The sequence below is a fragment of the Wasmannia auropunctata genome, unplaced genomic scaffold, assembly GCF_000956235.1.
Source record: "Wasmannia auropunctata unplaced genomic scaffold, wasmannia.A_1.0 LD336101.1, whole genome shotgun sequence".
NCBI classification, from domain to species: domain Eukaryota; kingdom Metazoa; phylum Arthropoda; class Insecta; order Hymenoptera; family Formicidae; genus Wasmannia; species Wasmannia auropunctata.
This window is the reverse complement of record NW_012026789.1, coordinates 3402207-3426669: the sequence shown is the minus strand read 5'-3', so window position 1 is coordinate 3426669 and position 24463 is coordinate 3402207. Positions and strand designations below refer to the sequence as shown.

Here is a 24463-nt window from a genome sequence, read left to right as displayed (position 1 = left end):
AAAAAATATATAAAAAAGGGATCAGAACCCCGTCACGTCCTCGTCGTTGATCCTGGGTTATGCTAAGAACGGGGATGTATATAACAGATATATATAAATATATACAGCATATAATCACAGTATATATATTTTTATTTATTTATTTATTTATATATTATGTGTATATAAATATATAAATATATAAATGTATTATATATATGTATATATATATATACATAACATGTCTATGAATGTACACACACATGCGCAATCAATAACAATCACGAAAATGTACTTTCGAATAAGCATACAGAATTAGCTATTTTGGCAGAGTTTAATGTAACTCAAAAACTACTCATTTTTGGACTTTGTGCCTATGGAGACTTTTGAGGATTTAGGACTTAGGATGATCAGAACTACAAAATATCAAAAATTCAGCTACATTAACTAGGACCTATTTTCACGTGGTTTTGTGCGGGGTCCTTTAAATGATAATTTAGATAGTCAAATCTGTTGAATATAGATTTTGCAAAGCATCTAGTGCAAATTTTCTTGGCAGAACGTTAACAAAAATATAATTATAAGTTTGATAGCAGAATACGATGGCAGATTGACTATAGAAACCGCAAATGTAAAACCATTTTGTATCCATTAATTTAAATAATACATATTTCGTTTAACTTTTATTTTTTTTTGTTCAAATTAAGTAAATCGATAAGTTCTGCTAGCAAGATACTTAATATGAACTTTTTGATTGTTGATGTCGATCTGTCGCAAATATATAATATATTCTGCTTGAATCTGCTGGCAAAATGTTATCTAAATAATTGCCGATCAGAGCATAAATCGAATGTAAAGGGAGAGTGACAGTAAATGAAACTTTCTAGGAAAGATGAATTAGAACAGCGAAATGTAAAACAAGCGTTTCAAAAGAATTTTTATATTTTTGGTAATGCTTTTGAAACGTGACACATCCACGTACCTTAACGTAGCGCTTTGCGGCAACATTCCTCATTGTTCTCCAAATCTCCCTCCTCAATAAATTATATAAATTAATTATTGTACATACACGTATATTAGACTAATTGAGAGAGTAGATTAGATTATTGAGAACGAAAACCCAATCTTCGCTCGTTCGCGAAAAACAATTAGGAGCGCAAAAAACTAGAAATTATTTCTCAACTTGGCAGAATAACGCTGTGCCACGTTTTATCCAGTGTACGTGCGGCTTATCAGTTTCCAAGAGCACGCTCGTGATGTAGTTCTTCATACTCGCATCGGCATCTGCTCCGTCGCATCGCATCGGCGAGATGTATACAGGGCACTCGTACACATCATCAACTCTCTTTTCAGCTCTCTTTTCTCCGCTGAATACAAGACATATCGGTGGCATGTCGTACCAGAATACGTTCGTCGAGCTTTCGATCAACGCACGCCTCTGCGTGTCCCATCGGGCGCCAGATAGATGTAAACCGCGAATGTAATAAGCGTCCTCGTCTCCCTCGCCGTACGTAGAATCGTCGTTTGCCACTCTAAGATGCGACGCGACTCGTTCGACGGGCACGCCGCGACGTCGCGAGAACGCGAGGAGAGCCGCGGAGAGGAATCTCTTGCAGCAAGACAGCGCGTCGAAGTGGATCACGCAAGGCGGATCGTCGCTGTTGCGCCAACGTCGCACGAAGTCTACGCGCTTCGAGAGCAGGTTGATGTAGTTTGGTAGACGTCTCGTCGCGATGCCGACGTCGATCAGCCTCCAGACGCACGGGACTTCGTTATTGCATATTTCTTTCGCCAGCTCTTCCAAAGACTCGGTCAAAACGGTCTCGCCGTTCAACGCCGATTCTAAATTGCTCAAGGAGTCCGCGATCATCGACAAAATCTTGTTGATCAGTTCAGCCTCGTGGATGAGAATCGCGTTCAACGGCTCGCGCGAGTTCGTAGGATGTCTGTCCTGTATCTCGCTGATGTTAAATAACGCGGGCAATCTACTGGTAATCTCATTGATCGCTTGCAGCGCCCGATCCTGCACAGCTTCGTGATCCGGCGATCTGATTTGATCCAGGAGAGATATCGATTCGAGGAATTCCCTGGCAACAGCTGTGTCTTTTGTAACGAGAGCATTTTCGTCGCAGGCAAAGGCCTCTGCCGACGCGTCCAGTTGCATGTCGCTGATGTGCCTGATGATATCGCGGTACTCGCATCTTTGCGGTACCGAATGCTCCACGCAGTCGGAAAATGAATATTCGGTCACGTTCTCGATCACGCGGCTGTCGCAGAAGGAGTCTAGCAGGTGTCGCAGGCACCTTTCGTCACGGCGATCCGTGATTTTCCCGCCGTAGTTACACTCCCCGATCAGATAAAGCAGCGTGCCGAACGGTACGTTCTCGGTTTCGTTGATTAAACTCTGCAGTTGTCTAACTGATATTTCGAAATCCATGTGATCGAAATCGTACGGCGCGTTCCAGCCTTGCGGCCCAAAGTGCCTTCGCTCTCTGACGACTCCGTGGAAGAAGCAGAGCCCGTACAGGAGTTTAGAGAACTCCTTGTCTCTCCCGGGGCATCCCTCGAAGAATTCCTTGCTTCCTACGGGCTCCGACCGGTACGCTCTCAGCAAGCTCTGCTTCAGCCGAAGCGGATAGTCGTACGCGAGCTTCACGCTGCTTTGCAAGATGCTGATCGGGAAGTCCGGAGTGGCGAAGCTGGAGAGCCACAGACGGAAATCCAAAGACGTACCGGACAGATTCAGGTTCTCGCAGATTCGCTCGAGTCGCGGTAACCACGACGCGGCGTGATGGCAGTTCTGCAAGAATATCCATCCGCCTTCCCTGCGTGCCCGCTCCACGAGGATCTCGGCGTTGGCCTGCTGTTCGTCACCCATGGACAGAGAGACAAATTTCGAGGTGTATCCTCTCGCGCTTGCGTACGCGGAGACGAGCGACAGGGGCGAGGCGTAACTCGGCAGAATGAATATAATCGGCGTGAGGCAGCTGGACTCCGCGTAGGACTCGGATATCTGAAGACGCGGGTCGGAATTGAACACGTCCTCCATGGTGTCCTCTATCAGCCGCATTATTTCCACGACAATCTTGTCGTACCTTACGATTTTGATGAGCATCAGTTTTTGAAACCGTGTCAAACTGTCGGCCCACGGACTCGGTATCGGATGGCTTTGAAACGGTATCGCGTTGCAATATTTCTGCCAGGTTACGCTGTTGGCGCGAAAGTCATTTGCGAGTTCGCGTAAATTCGGCACCGCGCTGCTCAATCTGCAAATCTGTCTCCATTTGTTCATCGGCAACCAATCTGGCATCGGGTCCAGAAAGTCCACGACCGCATCGCAGTCTCTCGAGTCCGAGGAGACGAAGTATTCAACTTCCTTCTGCGTAGTCTGCTGCGCGTCTATCAAAACTTTTACGCACAGCAAGAAGGAATACAGAAGCTTGTGCTTTTCAAAGAGCGACCTGCAGACGCTGGAATGAAGATTCCTCGTGAACGAAGTCTTGAGGAACTGCAGTCGTTTCTCGAGAACGACGCTCCTGCTCGAGGTCTCAATGGAGGTAATGTACAACTGAATGAACCAGGAAAATGAAAATCGGTACATGTAATTCAAATTGGACAGCGTGGTCAGCGTGCAGAATAAACCCGCGCAGTGATCGGCGAACTGCAGGTACGCGTCTCTGAACCTGTTAATGTCCTCCGTCATCGTCCTGGCCGCTTCTTGCTTCCTCATGATGTCCACGGTGAGATTCTTGGAAGAATCTAAGATCTGTATCGCCTTCTCGTCCTCCAGGATATTCGTGGTGGTCGACGAGAGAGTGCTCAAGATGTTGTCCTCTTGTTGTTGAAGAACTTTCTTGTTAGTGGCGTCTTGAACGCGGAGCGCTTCGAATTTCTCCTGAAGCTCCGGTTTCTCCTTCGAGATAACGATGTCCAAAAGTTTATCCCGAAGAGTTCCATCTGGCATTGAGAAGTCGATTATCGTGAGTTTCGCGAAAACATCGACCGTGTAATTTGGATTCGTCAGTCTCGTGGTGATGTAAAATCGAAAGTTTTGCGAATACCTCATGGATTTAGTTCCAATATCGATGTACCAGTCTTCGTCTTTGTAAATATTTTTCAACAGGATTGGCTCCAGTGCGATTTCGAGTGTCTCTCCGACGTTTTCCAGCAGAACTGGCGTGCCAGTTTCAATGTTTCGTTCGATTACCGATATGTAATCGGGGTCCGTTAGTTTAACGATTTTCAAATCATTTTTCTTTTCCATTTTCTTGATCCATTGGTTTATCTGATTCTGCGAATCGATGAAAAGGCACCATTGCTCCGAATTATTCAAAATGATGGCGTTCTCCGTCGCGAAGCGATTATTCGACAAGCCGCAGAGCTGCCAATGATTAATCTCGATTTCCACGCCGAGGACATTTACGAAATCGTACGTTTTAGTGTACTGTATTTTTGAAGCTTCCATAAATTCTTTCCACTTAATCAACATTTCATCGCGAAAGGAGGTGTTGTAGGGCGCCATGTAAGCCACTATTCCGCACGAGAGTAACATGTCGCCCACGAGATTGTCGTAATTTATTTGAAGATTATGAGCGCATTGCATCCAGTGGCTCTTCTCGCCTCCCAAGCTGGCGATCAGTTTCTCCGCCTTGATCAGCTTGGCGGTGCACGTCGCCACTTCCGTCTCTAGATTCAGTTTCTTCTGCAACGTTTGTCGCAGACTGTCGTGCAGCGCCGCCAGTTTCGCGTTCAAGGCGGCCAGGGTCTGTCGTTTCTCGTTCAAGAATGCCTCGGCCTCGTCGCATTCCATTTGTGCCTCCGCCAGTTTCTTCTTCTTAGGCGCGACCACCTTGGCCACTTCATCATAGGATTCCATGGCGCGGACCCATTTGCAAAGACCCTCGGCGGCGCTGGACGCTTTCGCGACTATGTGAGGCATGAAACTGTTGTCCGTCATGTACGTCTTCTTGATGATCTGCATTACCGCGGGCGCTATGTCGTCCTTGTCGTAGTCCTTCAGGTTCTGCAGGAAGTTCATGTCGCCCAGAATGCGCTTGCTCGGGCCCCAGTAATCCGTGAATTTCTTTCCGGTAACCGGATCGATAGTGCGATCCGGAGGGACGCCCAGCATCACGCAAACGGCAGCCATCACCAGCTTGATGGTATCGGGGGGATTTTTCATCGCCTTCACCAAAGTGATGTCGGTCGGCTTCAACGTATTCAACGCGATTACCGCGTCTTCCAAGATCGGTATCGCAACGGCAAGATCGGCCTCGCATTCGGTTCTCAGGGTACCCGCGATCTCTGCCTTCTTATTCGCAATTTCCTCTTCCTGCTTCACGAGAATCGTAGCTCGCTCCACGGTAATATTTTCATTCTCCACTTCTTTCATAGTGATCATGGTCTGTTGAGCGGACAGTTCCAACTGAGGTTTCAGAATCGTCAGAATGGCTTTCATCTGCTCGACTTGTTCGGCCGCCAATTCCAATTTCTCTAATCCCGCTATATATCTGTTTCGCGTCGCGACGATTTTTTCCTGCTTTTTCGACGTTAGCTGTCTATACAGCTTGAGCATGTGCAAAAAGGCCGACGACGTCACGTGAATGTTTCTACCGAACATTTCGCGATATTTCAAATTAATTTCCTTCGCACTGTTATGGATTTGCACACAAACTTTTGCTGCATCAGCTTTAATTTCTTCCCGCACGTTAACGTCTCTCATATGCTTCACTGCGATCTCTAGGAGCGCCTGGTCGGGCCAAATCTGATAGCAATTCACCGTGCAGTGTTTCGCTAAGTTAGGATACGAGCACAAGTATGTTCTGAACGCGGCGCTGGTAGGACTAAAACAGAGCACGAAGTGTAATCTGTTCTTACATTGATCTACGAAATAGGACATCACTGAACGCGCGCTGAGCTCCGCGTTTCGGTCACCTCCCTGGGCGTGCAGTCGCGTCATCTCGATTATATTCTGTCTGTCTTCGGTGGAGAACAAGTCAGGTAACTCGCCAGTGCTTAACAGACAGCTGATGTCGCTTAAAAACGCATCTTTCATCTGTCTTTCGTTTATAAAGTACGTAACGTCCTTCCGTAACGCGCCGCATTCTCGTAGGACTGCTCTCAATTCGTCCCTCCACGCTTCCGTGTCGTAATAGGACTCGATGGTGGTTTGAAACAAGGTCTGCTGTTGCATAAAGGCAGCAAGCGCGGTCGTGGACTTTCTGCCGGAACCCACAGTAGATATCATTAGCAAATTTCCGCCCGGAGTGCTCAGAATTCTTGAAACTTTGATCAAAGACTCCAACAGGTAACGACACACGACGACGTTGATTTTTCTTTTAAAGCCGGCGTTGTATTCGTCCAAGTAAGCTAGAACCTTGTTCCTCAGGGCTTCCATAGAGTTGATTTCCTCGTACCGTCTACACCTGCCGTCCTTCTCCATGTCCATGAAATTCCCGAACATCAGGTCGCCGAAGCTGTCTTTGGTGATCTGATTCTCGAATTTGGGCAAATGATCAAAGGCGATCTCGAAGGAGTCTTTGAAGTTGCTCTTCACCGCGTCGCGAATTCTTAGGAAGAGCCATTCCTTGTCACCCTCGTCCAGCATGCGATCGTTGAACACGCGTAAGACCTCGTGCACCCACAGCCGAATAAACGTTATCTTCGTTTCCACCGATTCCTTTTGGATCAGGCCGCATCCGCTGATCACTCTGGATACATCCCTCATATCAAAGTAGTAGTACAGCTTGCTGGGCACAGGCCGCAACGTCTTCATCACGGACTTGTAAACGTCGACCGTCGCGTTCACTATGCTGGTCACGCTTCCCGTGACGTCCGCCGCGAACAGATTCTTTTTCAAATTGGCAAGCAGCACGTTAAAATATGTTCTGAATATGTTATCCGATGCAGGAGCGGGAATCGCGTAGGTGTTGAAGTGTCTCAACAATCTGGGAGGTACGCTTCCGTCGAGCTTTCCCGCGGTGACCGCGAGCGTGAACATAATGTCCTGTACGAATACCTTATTTAATTCGTTCGTGTCGTAACAGTAATTATAGCTGAGAAGTTGACGTAAGAGATCGAATACGGACTGCGCCTCTGGCTTTTGCACGATAATTGTATTCACGTCGTCCACGAAGTTTACGCAAAACTGATTTCTTCCCGGTCCGTAGGCAGTGCGTCGTATCTTGTTTAACTTGGAGAACAATAATCTCTGCGTTCTGGTTACCGTAATCATGGAAGTGAAACTAAAGAAATTGGAGAGACAATTTTCTGGCAGCTTGTTTCTCAGAAGATCATGCATGATGCTCGTCTTTCCAACAGCAACGTCGCCATACAAGAGGAAAGGCTTACGATATTTAATGTGTTTCAAAAATATATGATTGTACTTCATACTGTTGATATTTGGAATGTAAATTTGATTGAAGCTACATATCTCGGGAATTTTTTCGTTCTTTAGCAGATCGCCCCAATACTTCCAGTTTCCGGCACCTTTAAAGATATAGAAGTTATCTTGAATTAAACCCTCGTTCGGCAGCGTCACGTCGAAGTGTTTAATCATGTCAGGTTTCGGATGCTCTTTCTCCGTGCCGTTCCAAAATGATACACAAAAAGCGTTAAATCGAGCTCGCGAATCCTCGATCAAGTTTCCACCCAGTCCCCAAACAATAGCTAAAATTAAAGCAGCTTGTGCCCATATGGCAAAGTGATTTTCCTTTCCCGCGACGTCCTCACAGGCATCTCTTAATAATATTTCAAATAAATTTACGGTCGACGTAACAAGATGTAATTCCTGATCTAACAATATATCGCCGTTTTCCCTTAAATAATTGAGACATGGATCTATCGCCCAATCGAAGAGAGCGTACAATATTTTGTTATATCCATCGTAAAACGGTTTCGCGATGTGAGACAGCACATATGGCCTCCAGCCAATGGAATGCGCGTCGATATAGATTATTCCGCATCGCGATATTACGCTGGGTGAAATTTCCATCGTGCTCGTCGTTTCGAAGATGATCGACGTTGAATCTGCCGTGGGAAATCGTTCCCCAGATGTCAAATACAACATTTTATTCTCGTCGAGAATTGTGTACAAGTTTTCCATCCACGTGCCGCTCAAGTCTCCGTCAAACACCAACCATTTGCGGTCTGTCGAGGTGTCTTCTGTAAAGCGACGAAATATAGTGGTGCACAAACCGTCCTTCCACATTCCAGATTTATCGCAGAAATATCCAAAGAGCGCGTCGCTGTTCACTACGCCTGGCATGACCGTTTTGAGTTTCACTGTGGCGCCAATTTTATTTTTTTCATCATGCAATAACGACAACGTTTCGGCAAGCGTGTGTAAAATTTCCGTCTTCCCACCCAAAGGATTGCTGATGAGTATAAGACCGCGACGAATGTACATTAGTTCAACGATCTGTACGGCTTTCAATTTGAAAATTGTATGCAACGTAAGAAGTCTCTTCGCGCATACGCTTTCCAGAGCGGTCAATATCGCCGAACAATCGAAAGGAAGCACGACGGACTCGGGAAAGACGTCGTGCATGATGCTCTGGAAGATCGGTATGTCGGTGTTACACAGCTGCGGGATATTTATGTGTATCATCGAACGCAACAGCAGGGTGTATTCGTCTTCGTCCGAGATATTTCGCTTCGTATTAATTGCAGTCGCGATGACAGTCTTCACCGACGACGTACCAAAGTCGTAATGGTGCTTCTCACCCAAATGTTCGGATAGCAATCTATAACTGACAGTCAGCTTCATCGCCAGATTTTTCGCGTGGAGGAATCCTCCAGCGAAGAGTTCCACCTCAGCAATCTTGTCGATGTCCGGCGCCATCAATGACACGGAACGAAAGAGAACCTTCAGATTATCCGGCAGATCAGCGTATCCCGATCGCTCCGAATTGATGTTAACGCATACGTTACCGGAGACGTTTAAGTTCAAGTTGCAACCTTCGAAGCTTACGATCTTCGAATTCGACGATATCGCTTGTTTCATCTGCGTGAGATTCTGAGCAATGGCCGACAGCAATTCTAGTCTTAATCTGTCGAAGTTCTCCAGGCAAATCCACGCTCCGCAAGCGATCACTCCCTTAAACGTCCGTATCACGCAATCGTAAGAGGTGCTACTGCTGCAATTGACGACGTAACACGGCTTCGCGATAGCTCTCGTCAGGCTTTTGATCGTTTCCGTTTTCCCGGTACCTGTTGGACCTACAACACTGCTGTACAAATGATAACGGTAAGCCTGTAACACAGTACGAAAGCATCTGTCAGTTAGAGGAGTGTTAACAATGTTTTGCTGATAGTAGCTATATTCGTATCCGTATTTAACTGTTGTATTGAATACTGATACTTCGACAATTTTGTCGTTGCAATAATATCTCAACTGCGCAATCCACTCAAAATCTGTCTGTTTAACAATATTTCTATCCAGCAGCAACCTTATGATTTCTTTATGAGTCAACGTGATCCCGATCAATGACGTCAACAGATTTCTACGCCTTCGCGTTAACTCATTTTTTAATTCATTAGTTATTGAAATTATCCCGTTTGTATACGTCGTGAGTAAAGAGTTTAACATCGTGACATTTAATGGCGTAAGACACTTTTCCACCGAGCAGGTCCAATAAAGTTGCAAGCTACAAACGATCGCCATGCTTGGAAAATTATCAATGGGGACAAATGCCGAATTTTCATCGGTCGAAGAATGATATTGCAGAATATTTTTGTGAACTGCGTCTTTCATGTCTTTTTCAAGCTGAATTAACCATTGCTCTTCGCATCCAGTGTCAGTGGATAAGGAAATGTTATTACTTAGATACAGTATCTCCCCGTAATGCCCGATGATGCCTCGAATACAGTTAGATTTATTAAATTTCAATCGTTCCACGCCGGCGAAACATTTCTTCATGAGCGTATGCTGTTTCCCTGTGTCAATCGATTCGAACAGTATTTTCTGAACTTCTGAATCCTCGAGAAAGAAGAATCTCGTAAACGACAGTCTTTTAATATCTAAGTAATCTTTTACACCTTTGCTCGCTTTCTCCAATTTCTCATTAGCTTTATTTAAAATTTGCAGCAAATCTGACGATTTCTTAATTTCATGAAACTTTGGATTCTCCCGGAATCTGTTATTAATATCTAACAAAGTATTCGTCGCTTCTAAATATAATGAAGTTTCTTGACTTAAATGTATTTCTATTCCCGGATAAGAAAATATTGGCTCTAGATAGAGTTTGCGATATTGCACTCGCGTCCACTGATCAAGAGTTTCTTGGATCCTTGCGAGGACAGCGAGAAAGTCCATTAAGTCTGATAATATTGGCTTCACGAAATGCGACGCTCGCATCTCCCCGATTTTGATGAGATGTTCGCTAAGAAGAATCTCGATGTCATTCGCGTGCTTAAAAGATACCATACCGGATTCTGCATCGGTCGACATCTCGAACGATATCGGCTCCCACTGTTTAAGCATCTCGGCCAATTCCTGCTGAAGACGAAGCTCCTTGTTGGCGCCCAAGCTTATGGCCTTGTATTTCTCGATGTTGTCCATCAGGTTCATATTGATCATTTTCTTCAAGGTCGTTCCTGCATTCGGCGTGAGATCGAAATTGCATATCGCGGACATCTCCTTCCAATGGCGCGCATTCAAAGCCGGATTGCACATGCAGACCGCGAGCGGCACGTAAACTTTAAACTCGTTAATGTTATTGAGGGTCTGCCAACACAATTTCAGCGGCGCGGGTTGCTGCATCGGGTCAGGATCGTCGGCGATGCCGGAAAACTTGTATGACTTGTTCGCCGTCGCGTCCATCTTGATGCGCGACTTCATCGTCTTGTTCATATCCGTGATCTCGTCGAGGTAATTCACGGTCTTCTTCTCGATAACAGTGGCGTCCAGGCATTCGAAAGGACCGTTCAGCCATACGGAATTGTCCCTTCGCCATTGATGAATGGTACATATGAGCTTGTAAAACGGCACGATCGTTTCCTTCAGCTCGATTATTTTCGGAAACTCCGTCTCGGGAAACTTAAAGAGTCTCTCCTCCGAATTAATGACTTGCATCTCGTCGTCCATACGTTTGTACCTCTTGATCAGCTCCTCGTAATACTCCGCGTATTCTCCGACCTTGCTCACGTCGTCCATGTCGTCCAGGATGACGAGCTGCGGGAACATCGCGTCAACCTCTGAATTCAACGCGTTTATTCGCCGTTGAAGGTCCTCCTCCAGCTCGCTCTTCATAGCCTCGCACAACGTGTTGTTTTGCGCAAACACCGGTTGAATGTCGTGCAGCCAATTGATGGTGGTCTTGTTTAGATCGATATGCTCGTCGGTTAGTATAGTAATCTCTAACAATTTGCTCAGCATGTAGACCGATTCTCGTATCTTCTGTTCCTGCTCCTTTATCAGCACCTTCGAAGCTCGCGACATACGTTCGCTCAACTGTATCAAGGAATTCGCATCCCTCGGAATGTCCAGCGCCGCAGATTTCAGATCTTCAAAGTCCGCACAGATCGAACGATTGAAGTCTTGATGATACTTCACCAGCTCCGTCGTGAGAATATTTATGACGTTGCAGCAGATCTGCCTCAGGGATTCCTTAGCGCTGCTCTGCTCCAATTTTCCCACGTTGTAATACAAATTGGAGAGCATAGAGTTCGTCTTGCTTAAGTACTCGCTGTACGTGTAGATTTGCTCGAAGTAAGCGTCGAAATTCGGACGTTCAGCGGTCAGAGATAATATCCGATTCTTGGCGCTCGACGCGCATATACCGCTGAATTCCATGAAGATGAGCGCTATGTGCTCGTTCATCGGTTGAAACAGAGCGTCTAGTATCTCCTGTAAATTTTGGTGAGACTTCTCGACGAACCAGTCGGGAAGCGCTATCTTTATGTACCGCTCCCTCGCTCTGACGTTCAACCATTCATCCAACGGCAGCAGATCTTGCGCGATACCTTCAATGTGTCGGATGATATTGTGATACGTCGAGAAGACCTCCTCTACATTCGGCTTCGTTACAAGCTGGTCACTTTCGCACACCAGCTGAAATTCGATTTGAGGACAGAAACGTCCGTCCTTCATAGTGTCTGTTACGTGATCGATCGATTTCATCATTACACTGAGAATCTGCTGGACGAAGACGTTCGTCAGACACCGCATAAATTGCGATCGGCGTTTCGCAGAGACGCTTCTTAATAGTTTCGACTTCTGTACAGCTCTAAATGTCTCGGTATAAAATTTATTGGTGATCGCTAAAGAGCCTCTCTTAATATCCTCAAGGATCATGTCTTGAAAACAAGACAGTGTCAATATTCCGAGTTCGTGGTAACGTCTGAAGTCACAAATTAACACGGGTAGAACACGATACGCGGTATTCATAATGTGTCTGATTATCGGATATGAGAGAAAGTATCTCTTGGCAAACAGATTACGATGTTGTAAAAATATTGCGTGATCTTGAATTTTATTTTCCTGAACGACGTTTCGCTCCGAGCCAGCAGAAACGTTGCACTCCTCGCATGTAACGTGTTCCCTCCTGTACATTTTGCAGGACAGAATGGATTTCAATACAAAGGCTTTCATATTTTTAATGTACATATCTTTAACTTCATCCAATACTGTGTTTATGAAAGAAGAATGTTTTCGTCTGTCCGCACGAGGTATCAAGTCCAATATGTTTCTTTTCCATTCTGCGGAAAATTCTGGGACATAAATCTCTTTAATATAATCTTTTAATCGGATACGATTTGGCTGAATGAAATTTGGATATTGAGACACTGCAAAAGTTGATTCCAAAGCGTCCCAGTCCATGTCCACAAACACGTTTTTATTAGACATGCTGTTTACCACTTTGCAGAATTTTTTTTTAATTGATTGTTTTACAATAATTTTATAGAATATTACTAATACAGTATTAAATGTTTATTTTTCTGCAAATATAGATTAATAGTAAATATATTTAAAATAGTTATAAATTATCGAGCAGATTCTTAAGAACGAACTCACAGAACTAAGGTTCTTGGATACCGTGCATGTTTTATCAATATAGCGAACATTCGATTTTTAGACGCACGTGGTACGTAAGAGTAGAGTTCTGAGGATAACGCGGTCTTTATGGTAAAATTAAAATTTTCAAGACAATGATCTGCGATCAAATTATTTCATTAAATGTACTGTGATGTTACATTTTTAAGTTTGTGAAGAAATATATGTTAAGATGTAATAATTAATTATATATATCTTAAAGGCATAATCATATCTATAATATATTATCTGTAGATTTGCATTTTATTTTTTAATCTTAAATGTATAATATTGTTATCCATAATAGATGCAACATTATTAATATTGTATAATATTATAATTTAGTAATTTTATTCAATCGTCTACATTTTGACATTGATTTAAATTATAGTGTCAAGAACAGCTGATTGGCAACATTCGCCATCTACTGGAAACTTGAATAGCTACGATATATCGGAGTTTATATGGAACCCAGTCGGCTCCAGTCGTCTCACAGTTGATTCGTTGGCTTCAGGCGTGCTTATGCCAGTTTATGCTGATCTCATGAGCGGATGTAATAAGAGAGGTTATAAATATGAGTAATATTTACATACAAGAGCCGCCGACAACGGGCAAAGTAAGTATAGATAAATTAAAAAAATATGAGACTATATAAATTTTTCAAACAAAGAGCTAAATTAGCTAATATGAGAAGAGGTATTCCTTTATGGAGAGTATTCCTTTATACAGAGTATTCCTTTATAATTTATTATCTTTGTTATTATATTATATGGAAAGCGATTGAATAAATGATACAATTTTTATTTCTAATTTACTTTTTTATTTCGCCAAACAGGTGGTAATGAAAACAACGGTTGGCGATATAGATCTGGAATTATGGACGAAAGAAGCTCCCAAGGCTTGCAGAAATTTTATACAGCTTTGCATGGAGGGTTATTATGATGATACAATATTTCACAGAATTGTAAAAGGCTTCATAGCGCAAGGTGGAGATCCTACAGGAACAGGAGAAGGTGGTGAGAGCATATACGGGAATCCATTTAAGGTACACGTTTACTGATTTCAGCTAGTCATGCTTCTTGCTTGTATATACATTTGGTTTGACAATTATCGCTCATATTATCTATTCGCAGGATGAATTTCACACGAGATTACGTTTTTGTCGGAGAGGATTGCTTGCCATGGCCAATGCCGGCAAGGATGACAACAGTTCCCAATTTTTCTTTACACTTGCCGCAACACCTGAGTTACAAAATAAACATACTGTCTTTGGCAAGGTCACTGGCGAAACTATTTACAACATGCTGAAGTTGGAAGATGCACTTGTAGATGAAGTAAATATTTAACATATATTATATTTTTACATAGAAAGATTAGTGTATAATTTTAGTTAACAAAAATATTTAATTTTCAGAATGACAGACCTCGGTACCCACAGAAAATTATAAAAACGGAGGTCTTACACAATCCATTTCAGGATATTGTTCCAAGAATAATATCTGAAAAGAAGGAAGACAATAAAGAAAGAAAAAAGGATAAGAAGACTGGTGTAAAGTAAGAAAAAATCATATAACGTTTTTTAAATAATAATATCTATTTTTTCATATATTTGTAAATATGTTAGGAATTTCAAGCTACTGTCATTCGGGGAAGAAGCTGAGGAAGATGAAGAGGAATCATCAGTTTTAAACAAACAATATAGTGGCAAGGGAAAGTCAGCGCACGATTGTTTATCTGATCCAAAGTTAAGCTCACAATCTGTGGTCGAATCTGTTGAACCACCAAGTAAAAAAATGAAAGAGGATCGCAGCAGCGATTGGGAGAGTGATGATGAAACACGAACTCCGGAAGAATTGGCCGCTTTAAGAGAAGAGAAAGAGTAAGTTATATAAAATAAATAAAATATTATGTAACAAAATGATTGTTATAATATTATGTGTTTATTAATAGAGTTATATATAAAAGAGAGAATGTGTTTATATTAATAGAGCTATAAAAGAGAGAATCAAGAACAAATTGAAGGATTCTAAAAAGACTTCCCAATCAAAATCGAAAATCGAGAACGATGAAACAAAAGATGAAAATATAAACGAAGATGCGGAAGTTGATGAATACTATTTTGGAAAGGATCGAGATGAAGAATGGAAGAAAAAGGCGTACGCAATCTTTTATTATTATGTAAATTTAAGATATTTGTGAAAAGTATATTTGTATCTTTAGAAAAAAAATTGTAAGTGTTTATATTTTGTTTGAAATTTAATTTGCAGCGAAGCAATAAGAAAAGAAATACGTGATCTGAAGCGCAGCGTACAAAGCGAGAAGAAAGCGAAGGAGTTAGATCAAAAGCAACAAACCGAGAAGAAAGAAAATAAGTCTGAAATAATGAAAGAATACATAGAGACGCAAGAAAAATATAAAAAAGCTAAGGAAAAATTGCCTAAGAAGGGTAAAACACGCGAGGATTTCACGATGGAGCTATTCAAACAATTCAAGAGTAAACTTCAAAATGCCAAGGAACACACGAAGGATAATACCGCGAGTTCCGATAAGAAGACGTCGAAGGACGATGCTGAGGACGACGATGATCCGAATGATGAATCCTGGATGACACACGTTTTGCACTGCGAGGAGAAGGCACCAGTTCTTGCCAAGGACGCCAGCACGAAGGACGACGATTGGTTCGAGATCTACGATCCTCGAAATCCACTGAATAAACGACGAAGGGGAGAGAAATCCCACGGGTCTAAAGATGACAAAGGTGGAAGGAGTTATTCCCGGCGTAAAAATGATTAATAATTGTTAAATGATGATTAATCATTTTTAATTAATTAAATACTCGTGCACGAATAATAAGTGTATATAGAAGCTAAAGATTATATATAAATATAATGTATAAATTGTATTTCGGTAAAATATACTTCTCGAATGTCTTCGTCAATCTTGAACTTTTTAGGAACATGTTATCATAGTTTGTTCGATATTAATGAAAAAAAAAACTGAAATACATTTATTCTCATTTAACTAACTGCAATCGAATAATTTTTTTACCCAAGTACGGTTATTTTTGGTCGCGTTTGTGCGTTGTGTTTTTACGTTCAGCCGGTCCGTGTCGACTTACTCATTGTCAATAGCGCTATATGAATATACACGTGAGAGAGAGAAATAAAAAAATCGTCATTTAAGATTCCAGAACTTATTTCAAAAAGTAGACAGGTAGTTTCGTCAGTTATTATGTGTCATTACGGCTCACATATGCGGCAAGTACAACGGTATTACATACTTAGCAAATCCTGTGCAAATAGACCGTCAATGGAGGCTTCTTTAATTCTTTGTGTATTAACGCGCGATAAGACGTTGATACAAACGCGTGGCATGTTCGTTCGCAGATCCAGTCGATCTGTCGGCAGCGACCGATACACATCACGCGTTCTGTTTGATTTCCCGATAGCGAATCGTACCGCGTAATTGGCGTATCTCATCGCGGCGAAAGCATCTTTTTTGAATAAACAAGGCGACGCTTTTAAAATTCTTTCTGTTTTCTCATCGGGAAAAAAGTTATTAATTTTAGTTCAAACGTAAATTAACGCGCGAAGTCAAGAAGCAATTTCAGCAGAATTAAAATTTGCTGCGTGCGTTAATTCGGTGTTAAATTTCCGAGACTAAAACTGCTGAATTAACTAACATCGTTTGCAAGTGATTTGTTATTATGTAATATGATCGAACGTGAAAAGTAAATATCGGCGCAGTGTATGCGCTTCTTATATAGAAGTTCTATTCTCGTGTGTTCCGTCCTCGGGGAAGGAAACGTGGCTGCGACCTGTGTCTTATGTTCCGAGTTTTGAGCGAGCAAGTCTATGCCGCGATCTTTCAAGGAAGATGTCAACGACACCTTTAAGAATAGGTATACATATATATGTATATCTCTTGGTAGGAATCTCCGCTGATTATTTGTCGTTGCTTTCCGTAACGTGCCTTAATAACGTTATCAGTGCGAATGATTAGTGCAACGTGGAAACAATGTAGAGGCAGTTGCCACTGCGCATAAATGCACAACGCGTGTCGCTCTGTTTCGATGCACTTTGAACGATAGTAAAATAATTTCTTTTATTTGCAGTATTTGCACTTTGCGGAAGTGCGCTGTAACGTACGATGTTCTTTCTGTTTTAGCGGCAAATCCACAAACGCACGTGGTTCTGTCCTGCGTTTAATTGAAAATGTTATAATTAAAAATGTACAGTCTTCGTTCAATTAAAAGATACGAACAAACGAAATGCTGGATATTCTCTATAATTATAAAATAATTGATAATTATAGAAATGAAGATTTTAGGGAGTATATTATGTGACGTTTTTTCAATGATTTACATATATAAATTTTTTGCAGTGCACATTGCGTCCAATAATCATTAGTCGCACTGTGTACTAATAAGAGAAAATGATGCCTTTAAAAAGGCCGCACATTCACTCTGTAAAATCGCGCATTCTTCTTTAATGTAGATCATTTAACTGTACAGATGAGTGTGTGCCGCCCGCGCGAGGCAGATTGGTTTTATTTTTAAATTTCTCGACTTGGCAGGCCACACTGCTAGCAGCACGTGTTTCACACACGGATGAATCTTTCTTTCCGCAAACAATGCGCATAACGCGATATAGGTATGTAAGCCAGCGATGAGATTATATATTTCTACCTATAAAGTTATTTTGAGGCGTAGCGGAGTCACACGGAGCTATCTGGACTAAAAGATTTGCGTAATTTTTTAACGTTTTTATACTTGTTGTTTTAAAATTTATCTTAATCGAATAAGATTTTAATAAAATGTGCTATTAAAATGACCTCGCTTAGATAAAACTTGTACGAAAAATGGATCACTGAAATCGTTTTAATTAGTCAAATATAAAACATGCGCTTCTTTCGAAATATTTTTGAATTAAATATTAGCTCTCTACTATAAATCGCATAGTTTTCGATAATGAAAGGAACTGTTTCATCGTGTAAATTGTTTAATTTTCATGATGCTTTGTTTGCCCAAGCCGTCTGGGTAAATAATGATCTCCCTATCCAACAACACCGCTTCACAAAAAAAAGAGTTATCAATGCGATATGTGATAACGTATCGTGCAGAGCATCATTCTGTAGATCAGGTCATCGTTCGTTTCGTTGAAGCTTAAAGGTGAGACTGATGACCTCTTGATCACATCAAATCTGGCATCGTGCGAGATTCTCGCGACGTCCGTTCCGCGACTTCTCCCACGAGTTCACGAAGTCGTTGCGTGTAATCTGCGTTGTTCTTGCTAACACGTGTTTTCCTTTAAGTATATAGTCCACTGTGGTGATTCTCAAGCGCTTTCTAACTATTTATCCGGTATTACGAAATGTTATAAACAAATTGCGCAACACGAGCTACGCATTCACAACTAATTCGATATGTTCGAGTCGTTTTTCGAACGTATTATAGATATATAAAATAATATTTCTATATTTTGAGAAATATATACAAGAAAAGTGCGTAATATCGCATATAATTATTTCGTATTCGTGAAAATATGTTTGTTTCGAATGCGTCTAGATATTCGAAAGTCGTCTCCGCTCTAACTTCATTTAAAAGGTTTCGTTAGATAAGATTGACTTATAGTATTATCGAATATTGTCATTAAGGCCTGCAGACAGGCATTTTATTACGTGCTTACGTTAATGTGATGCGATAAAATCCGATAACGTGTTTTTTAAATTATAAAATTTGTGTGTCGAAGTAGGTATTAGGGAGGCTATAAAACAGAATCCGCATTTCAGTATTATGCTTTAGAGAAGAAGGATTCATGGAAATTTCCACCGCTCTTTTAATACACGTTTGCAGGCGAGAACGTATCTGGCCTGTTGCGTTGCAGATAATAAACGATAAGGAACTATATCTCCTACATATGTTACACTTCATATCAAGGAAATTGATTAGGTGTTAATTAGGTATACTTTTACTTACCAATCTCGACATCAATCGAACTCGAAATCAATAGTTGCTAGCTGAATGTAAGGAAAATTACAGACGTACAATATTTTCGTATCTTTATAGCTCTGTAACATCTACCGTTTTTCACGTTTAATTTTCTACATATAAAGCTTTTTGTAAGAAAAAAAGTAACTTTTGAGAATACCGCATTTGTAGCGTTTGTAAAATAAACAATTTTTTAAGTTTTCAATATTTCTTTTGGATAATTCAAAGAGGCTGAATTAAAATAGGTAGCAAACCAGTTTTGATTTAGATGTATAAATAGAAATAAAAATAGAAAGAAAAGTAGTCTGCAGTATTTTATATCTATAAAAGTTCTTGAATACATTTCTAACGTTATTAATGCAACAAAATTAATCAAACAAAATAAATTGAAGATGATTGAATCTTCTCTCATTATATTTCTCTCATTGATATTTGAAAGATTGAAATATTTGTTTTATACCAGCAATATGTTTTCGCAGAGGATGGTATTCGCCCACGAGATTGGCAACCGCGAAGATCAAGTTTTAAAGTACCTTTGAGATTGATGCGATTATGTTTGCTGGGAATGCTTTTGCCGTTCGTATTCATTATTGGGCCGCTGTATCTGCGATACCGCGTATACTCCGAGCAGCTATATGCCTTAGGAATATCAGATCAGAGACTGATCGATAATAAAGTATCTACCGTTTGGTGCCAAGTAAGGCATTTTTACTATATTTTATTTATAAATCTTTTCTCTTTCTTACAATTCCTAAAAATCTTAAAATTTCGTAAATTTTTAAATTGAATCCTAAAGAGATATGATCTGCATATATCATTTCGTGATTTTGCCCTAAACTATTGTATATCTTATTATTACGAATTAAATATAACTCTTTTCCTTCTATTATAATGGAATTAAGATCATTCACAATATGTGCGCGATATTTGATGACTAAATAAATATTTTTTATTATAAATAATTTTTTTTAATGCACGCATTGTATTTATTCCTTTTTTTTTCTTCAAGAAACTAAAACTGATGAATTCGATGGTAAATTAATTATTGTTTGTAGAGCCAAGTGATCAAAGTTAACGCCACGTTCAACGCGTATCTCATGAGTAACGAGCCAGTGGTTGAAAAGGAAGCGGTGCCCGTTTCGATGACGAGACAACTCGTTATGGAGGATGACATGAAGGAGTATTGGGGATTTTATCTTCTGCACGGCAGTAGTGTCACTGTTTCAGCTTGTGTAAGGTAGAATTATAAAAATGGGGGCTCGTTATCACGTAAATCCCAAGAGGAAAAGAAAATTTTTTTTCACACATACAAGCAATAAATATTGCTTATATATATAATACAATTCTCTAATTTCTTAACTAAATTTAACTTGTTCAAAGTAATTTTGTACTTTAATTATTTACATTATTTTATTAAAACAGGAATACTTCTACTATTTTTAGATGGCCAGGTGCTTCTTTAACGATAATCCGTGGCTTCAAGAATCTACACGAGTGCGCCTTCATCGGAGATGACAGTAGTGAGGAACTCGAGGAACTCGTTGAAGTCGCTAAAGAAAAAGGTCTTCTTGATGTAAAGAGCACCACGGAGGTATTATATCTCTCGAAAATAGATTTTTCTTTCCGGAAATTAATGTATATAAATCTATGCTATATGTCTTTCATTACAGACAGTGCGTCTTAGTAATGTACCTGATAAAATGAGACGAGCAGACCAGGACGTACATTTTTATCATGAAGATAAAGCTCTTCGTTTGAATGTTTCTAAATCATCTAAACATCAGCTGGGCAGTCACGAGTTGGACGCTGAAACGATGCGAAATATACTCACCCAGCTTCTGGCCAAAACCGATAATACAAAGAAGAAGCAGAAAAATCCGCATCACCATTACGAAGCAGTCTTTAGGGATATTACTAATATAGATAAGCCAGCGACGAGCTATCCTAAAAATTTACAAGATCAGTTTCAAGAAAAGTCAATAAGTACATTTGACAATAATAAAAAGATATCAGAAAATAGTACAAAGTGCGTTATTTCCCTTACTGATTAATACTTACTGTCTTATTATATATTAATAAATATTTTGGTTTTTTTCTGTTTTATTAAAATAATTTGAAAGTCAAATATAATAGTTGAAACGTTAAATATATTATTAATTAAATTTGATTTTGCAAATTGTAAGTAAGTCTTATTTATATCTAATCAATTCCTTTTCTAGCTTTCTTTCCTTGTAATTGAAAATTGTGTACTCATTTATTTCAGATCCACGCCAGTATCTTCGAAACCAGTTTCTCTCCAAGAAGAGCAGTACAACCACAACGAATCTGAAACCAAGCAAAATTCTACATTTTCTCCCAATCTTCATCCGAGTTCTACAATATCTAGCAAGCAAATGGAGTCTAGTACAACACAAAACATTGTAAAAGAGCAAACGGAGTCGAAAATCAAACAGACAAACTCTGAGGAGGTGTTTCAAGATATCCTACGAAAAATCAATTCTCTAGGTGACCGCGGTAAACAGATGCTGCACAAATTGATGGACACGATTGACACGCAGGCTGGCGCCAAAGGCGCTGCGTTGAAACGATTGGTGAACGACACTATGAATGATAAGAGATTGTCGAGAGAAGATAAACGGAGAAGAAGAAGAGACTTAGTCCTATCATCGCCGCTTTATCGAGAATTAACAGAAGCGGATGAAGATGGCGACGCAGCGGTGGAAGAGGTAGAAATTTTATTCCACTTACGAACTTTCTATGTTTTATTAGTGCAAAATGTAATAAACTAATTATAATTACTCTAGAAATTTTAAACTTCAGATATTTCTATACTTATTCAACTTATTGTTAAAAACAATATGTTTATTGAAAAATTTAACTATATATCGTTAAAATATTGGCTAAAGAATTTTCGTTGTCAAAAATAATGCGTAAGAATATTAACACATAAAATAATATTATCTTTATCACTGATAACACGTTTTTATTAAAATGAAGATAGATTTAAAAACAATGGATTTTAATTCATCGCGTATTGTAGCGCGAGTAGAAAGATACGTTATGTGTATTCGCAGAAATTAGTATGCACATAATTACGTTTGTGGATCTTTCCGTCGTATTTTTGCGAGAGTGTTTATCGATGTATATAAACCGTATAATGATATTTGATCAATCTTATCCACGACTACTTTTATGGCAGATATTGTGGAACACATTTACTTGCAAAGTTCGAATATGATTTTCGCTCATTTGTCATTTGAAATTTGTTTCTAACTTTGTGAGTTTAGTAAAATATATTTTATTCAAAGAAAATATGTAATGTTGAATTAATAATTTTTAATGCGAAAAACCAAAGAACTCACTTTTGAAAAAATTACCATGTTCAATTGAGGCATTGTAAAAAATGTTAAGATATGTTCATTCGTTGTCTCTTCCTCATCAGGGTATGCTGCATCCAGATGGTATCGCGGAGGATCGAGGTACCGTAAACGAAACAACTTTGAACGACAGAAGTAACTCCGAATTCTGGAGCTCGTTCAGCAGTTCCGAAGAACGGCTATTGGAATGCAAAGGCCTTATCCTGAATTTACCTTTGACACCGCATCGTTTTTGTACACCCAAACACGAAAGTGATCATTCTACGGCTTCCTTTGCCAACACGGTGACGTATAGGTAGGTGAACAAGTTGCTTGCGTTAATTTTCTGTTTATACAAATAAGGATGAATTTGATTGTTAATTCACTTTTATTTGCTCTTAATTACCGGCCTTAATTAAGGACTTATGTGAATCCTCTTTTTCAATAATCTAAATTAAATAAATACTCTTTTTCAAAATGTTTAAAAAAAATACAACTGTCTTACGTTAATTGGACATGTAAAAACAAATTTTTGTAATATAAGTACTTTGTATTATTTGATTGTAGAGTACCTCTAAATGGATATTACTTCTTTGTCTTTAATTCGGAAAATGAAGTTCAACCCAATTACGTGAGGGTGAAGTTTGACCTTTTAAAGACTGTCTACAATACTTCGAATCCCGTGCACGCATGTAAAAACAGCACGACGGAATGCTCGTTACCGTTTAAAATATTCAGCAGTGAAAGGACGGTATTAGAATTGCCATTAAGTGGAAATGATTCACAATGGAATGAAGAATATATTGGTGTGTCTGTGTGCGAACCAAGAACAATGGTTTACACTATTTGTGTCATCATGGTGCCTTTGCTGATCCTTTGCTTTGCTTTTCACTAACAGATTGCGTTGTCGACAGTATTTACAGTACCTAACACATATTTCTATTGACATAATTAATAATATCGATATTGCATCAAAGTCATTTGAAAAGAAGGACAATAATAGTGATAATTGATGAATTCGATATTTTTTATTACAACTGATTGAATTAATAATAGAAAATATTATTATTAATACTGCCTTTCTTTGTTGTGTTAAAAATAATTTTGAAAAATTTTAATAACAGATAAATGTTTAAAAATAAAATATAAAGAGTATATTAGTTTATATAATAAAAATAAATATTCTTGAGAATACGAAAGTCAAAATTGTGTAACAAACACAATTAAATTTTCATTTTTTAATTTTTTTAAAATTTTATTATTGGTTAAACTAAAATTTTTAATACCCGAATATATGTTTGGTTTATTAACATAATTTTACAAAAAATTTTAATATTTAATGTTATATTTTCACTAATTTTATTCGTACATGGATATAAATTTTAAGTCCTTCTTCAATTTAGATAAATTGAATTCAGATAAATTAAATAATATACAAATATATTTTTAATTTATCAATTAATTGCTTATTTGTTAAGCTCGGCTCGACCTAGTTATAGTAATATTTGTGAATTCTTTGTGAACATACTGTGATTGTATAATACTTTTATATGCAACCATGTGTACAGATTTGCATTCAATATTTCTACAATCTACTATATATGTATATAATATGTATTTATAGTAAAATTACAGTTTTTAAAGATGTGCGGGTTTTCGAAATCAATTATTCAACATTCAATCCAAATTTAATTAAAAGTATTAATTAATAATTTGATTTAACTAAAAATATTTGAATAAATCGATGTCATTTAATATTAAGTATTCTCGGCTATATAAAGCTCACAATATATATTTGTTTTTTTATGTAATATTAGAATAATTAATGACGTCTAATGATGCCATGGTATGTCTAATTAATTTCATACATTCGAGAATCTACAGAATTACTCGCGCGAGCTTATCGAATAATTGAACTCATTTGGTAATTGACGAAGAAACCTGGATACGACTCGAATCGTTGCGAATACTCGCATATCCTAGAAATTTTATAGTATTTTGCGTAGTCATATAATTATTGAGTTCTTCCGTGAACATAGGCGATTGTACAAAACCATTTCGAAATTAACGAAAAAAGTTGTGATCGAAATTCGGTGATTCTGCGAC

The 24463-nt window shown here is 39.4% G+C and overlaps 3 protein-coding genes across 7 annotated transcripts; 2 read left to right on the top strand and 1 right to left on the bottom strand.

The window, feature by feature from the left end:
* Positions 1-1150: 1150 nt before the first annotated feature.
* Positions 1151-12826, bottom strand: LOC105461302 (dynein heavy chain 7, axonemal-like). The gene has a single exon (XM_011707806.1). The coding sequence runs from the start codon at positions 12824-12826 to the stop codon at positions 1151-1153; it is 11676 nt and encodes a 3891-aa protein (XP_011706108.1).
* A 646-nt stretch (positions 12827-13472) lies between these two features.
* Positions 13473-16037, top strand: LOC105459478 (peptidyl-prolyl cis-trans isomerase CWC27 homolog). The gene is made up of 7 exons (XM_011705565.1): positions 13473-13628; positions 13848-14057; positions 14146-14346; positions 14427-14566; positions 14637-14891; positions 15001-15168; positions 15280-16037. Exons 1-7 carry the CDS (start codon positions 13587-13589, stop codon positions 15803-15805), a joined length of 1542 nt encoding a protein of 513 aa, XP_011703867.1. The 5' UTR covers positions 13473-13586; the 3' UTR covers positions 15806-16037.
* Positions 16038-16399: 362 nt separating this feature from the next.
* LOC105459459 lies at positions 16400-23448 on the top strand. 5 transcript variants are annotated; one of them, XM_011705531.1, is made up of 10 exons: positions 16400-16913; positions 17180-17664; positions 18043-18182; positions 19481-19698; positions 20057-20238; positions 20445-20592; positions 20672-21027; positions 21265-21727; positions 22444-22673; positions 22925-23448. In XM_011705531.1, the coding sequence occupies exons 4-10, from the start codon at positions 19546-19548 to the stop codon at positions 23250-23252; spliced, it is 1860 nt and encodes a 619-aa protein (XP_011703833.1). In that variant the 5' UTR covers positions 16400-16913; positions 17180-17664; positions 18043-18182; positions 19481-19545; the 3' UTR covers positions 23253-23448. The 5 variants fall into 5 exon arrangements, with proteins under 5 accessions (XP_011703833.1, XP_011703843.1, XP_011703815.1 ...); XM_011705541.1 differs by lacking the exon at positions 18043-18182; XM_011705513.1 differs by lacking the exons at positions 17180-17664; positions 18043-18182.
* The last annotated feature ends 1015 nt before the right edge of the window (positions 23449-24463 follow it).

Bases quoted from the DNA above. Each gene is read 5' to 3' on its own strand.
- LOC105461302 (XM_011707806.1), bottom strand. From the start codon at position 12,826: ATGTCTAATAAAAACGTGTTTGTGGACATGGACTGGGACGCTTTGGAA.
- LOC105459478 (XM_011705565.1), top strand. From the start codon at position 13,587: ATGAGTAATATTTACATACAAGAGCCGCCGACAACGGGCAAA. The intron at 14,347-14,426 runs GTAAATATTTAA...TTTAATTTTCAG, and splicing joins AAGATGCACTTGTAGATGAA to AATGACAGACCTCGGTACCC. The intron at 14,892-15,000 runs GTAAGTTATATA...TTATATTAATAG, and splicing joins GCTTTAAGAGAAGAGAAAGA to AGCTATAAAAGAGAGAATCA.
- LOC105459459 (XM_011705513.1), top strand. From the start codon at position 16,889: ATGTCAACGACACCTTTAAGAATAG. The intron at 16,914-19,480 runs GTATACATATAT...ATGTTTTCGCAG, and splicing joins AACGACACCTTTAAGAATAG to AGGATGGTATTCGCCCACGA. The intron at 20,593-20,671 runs GTATTATATCTC...CTTTCATTACAG, and splicing joins ATGTAAAGAGCACCACGGAG to ACAGTGCGTCTTAGTAATGT.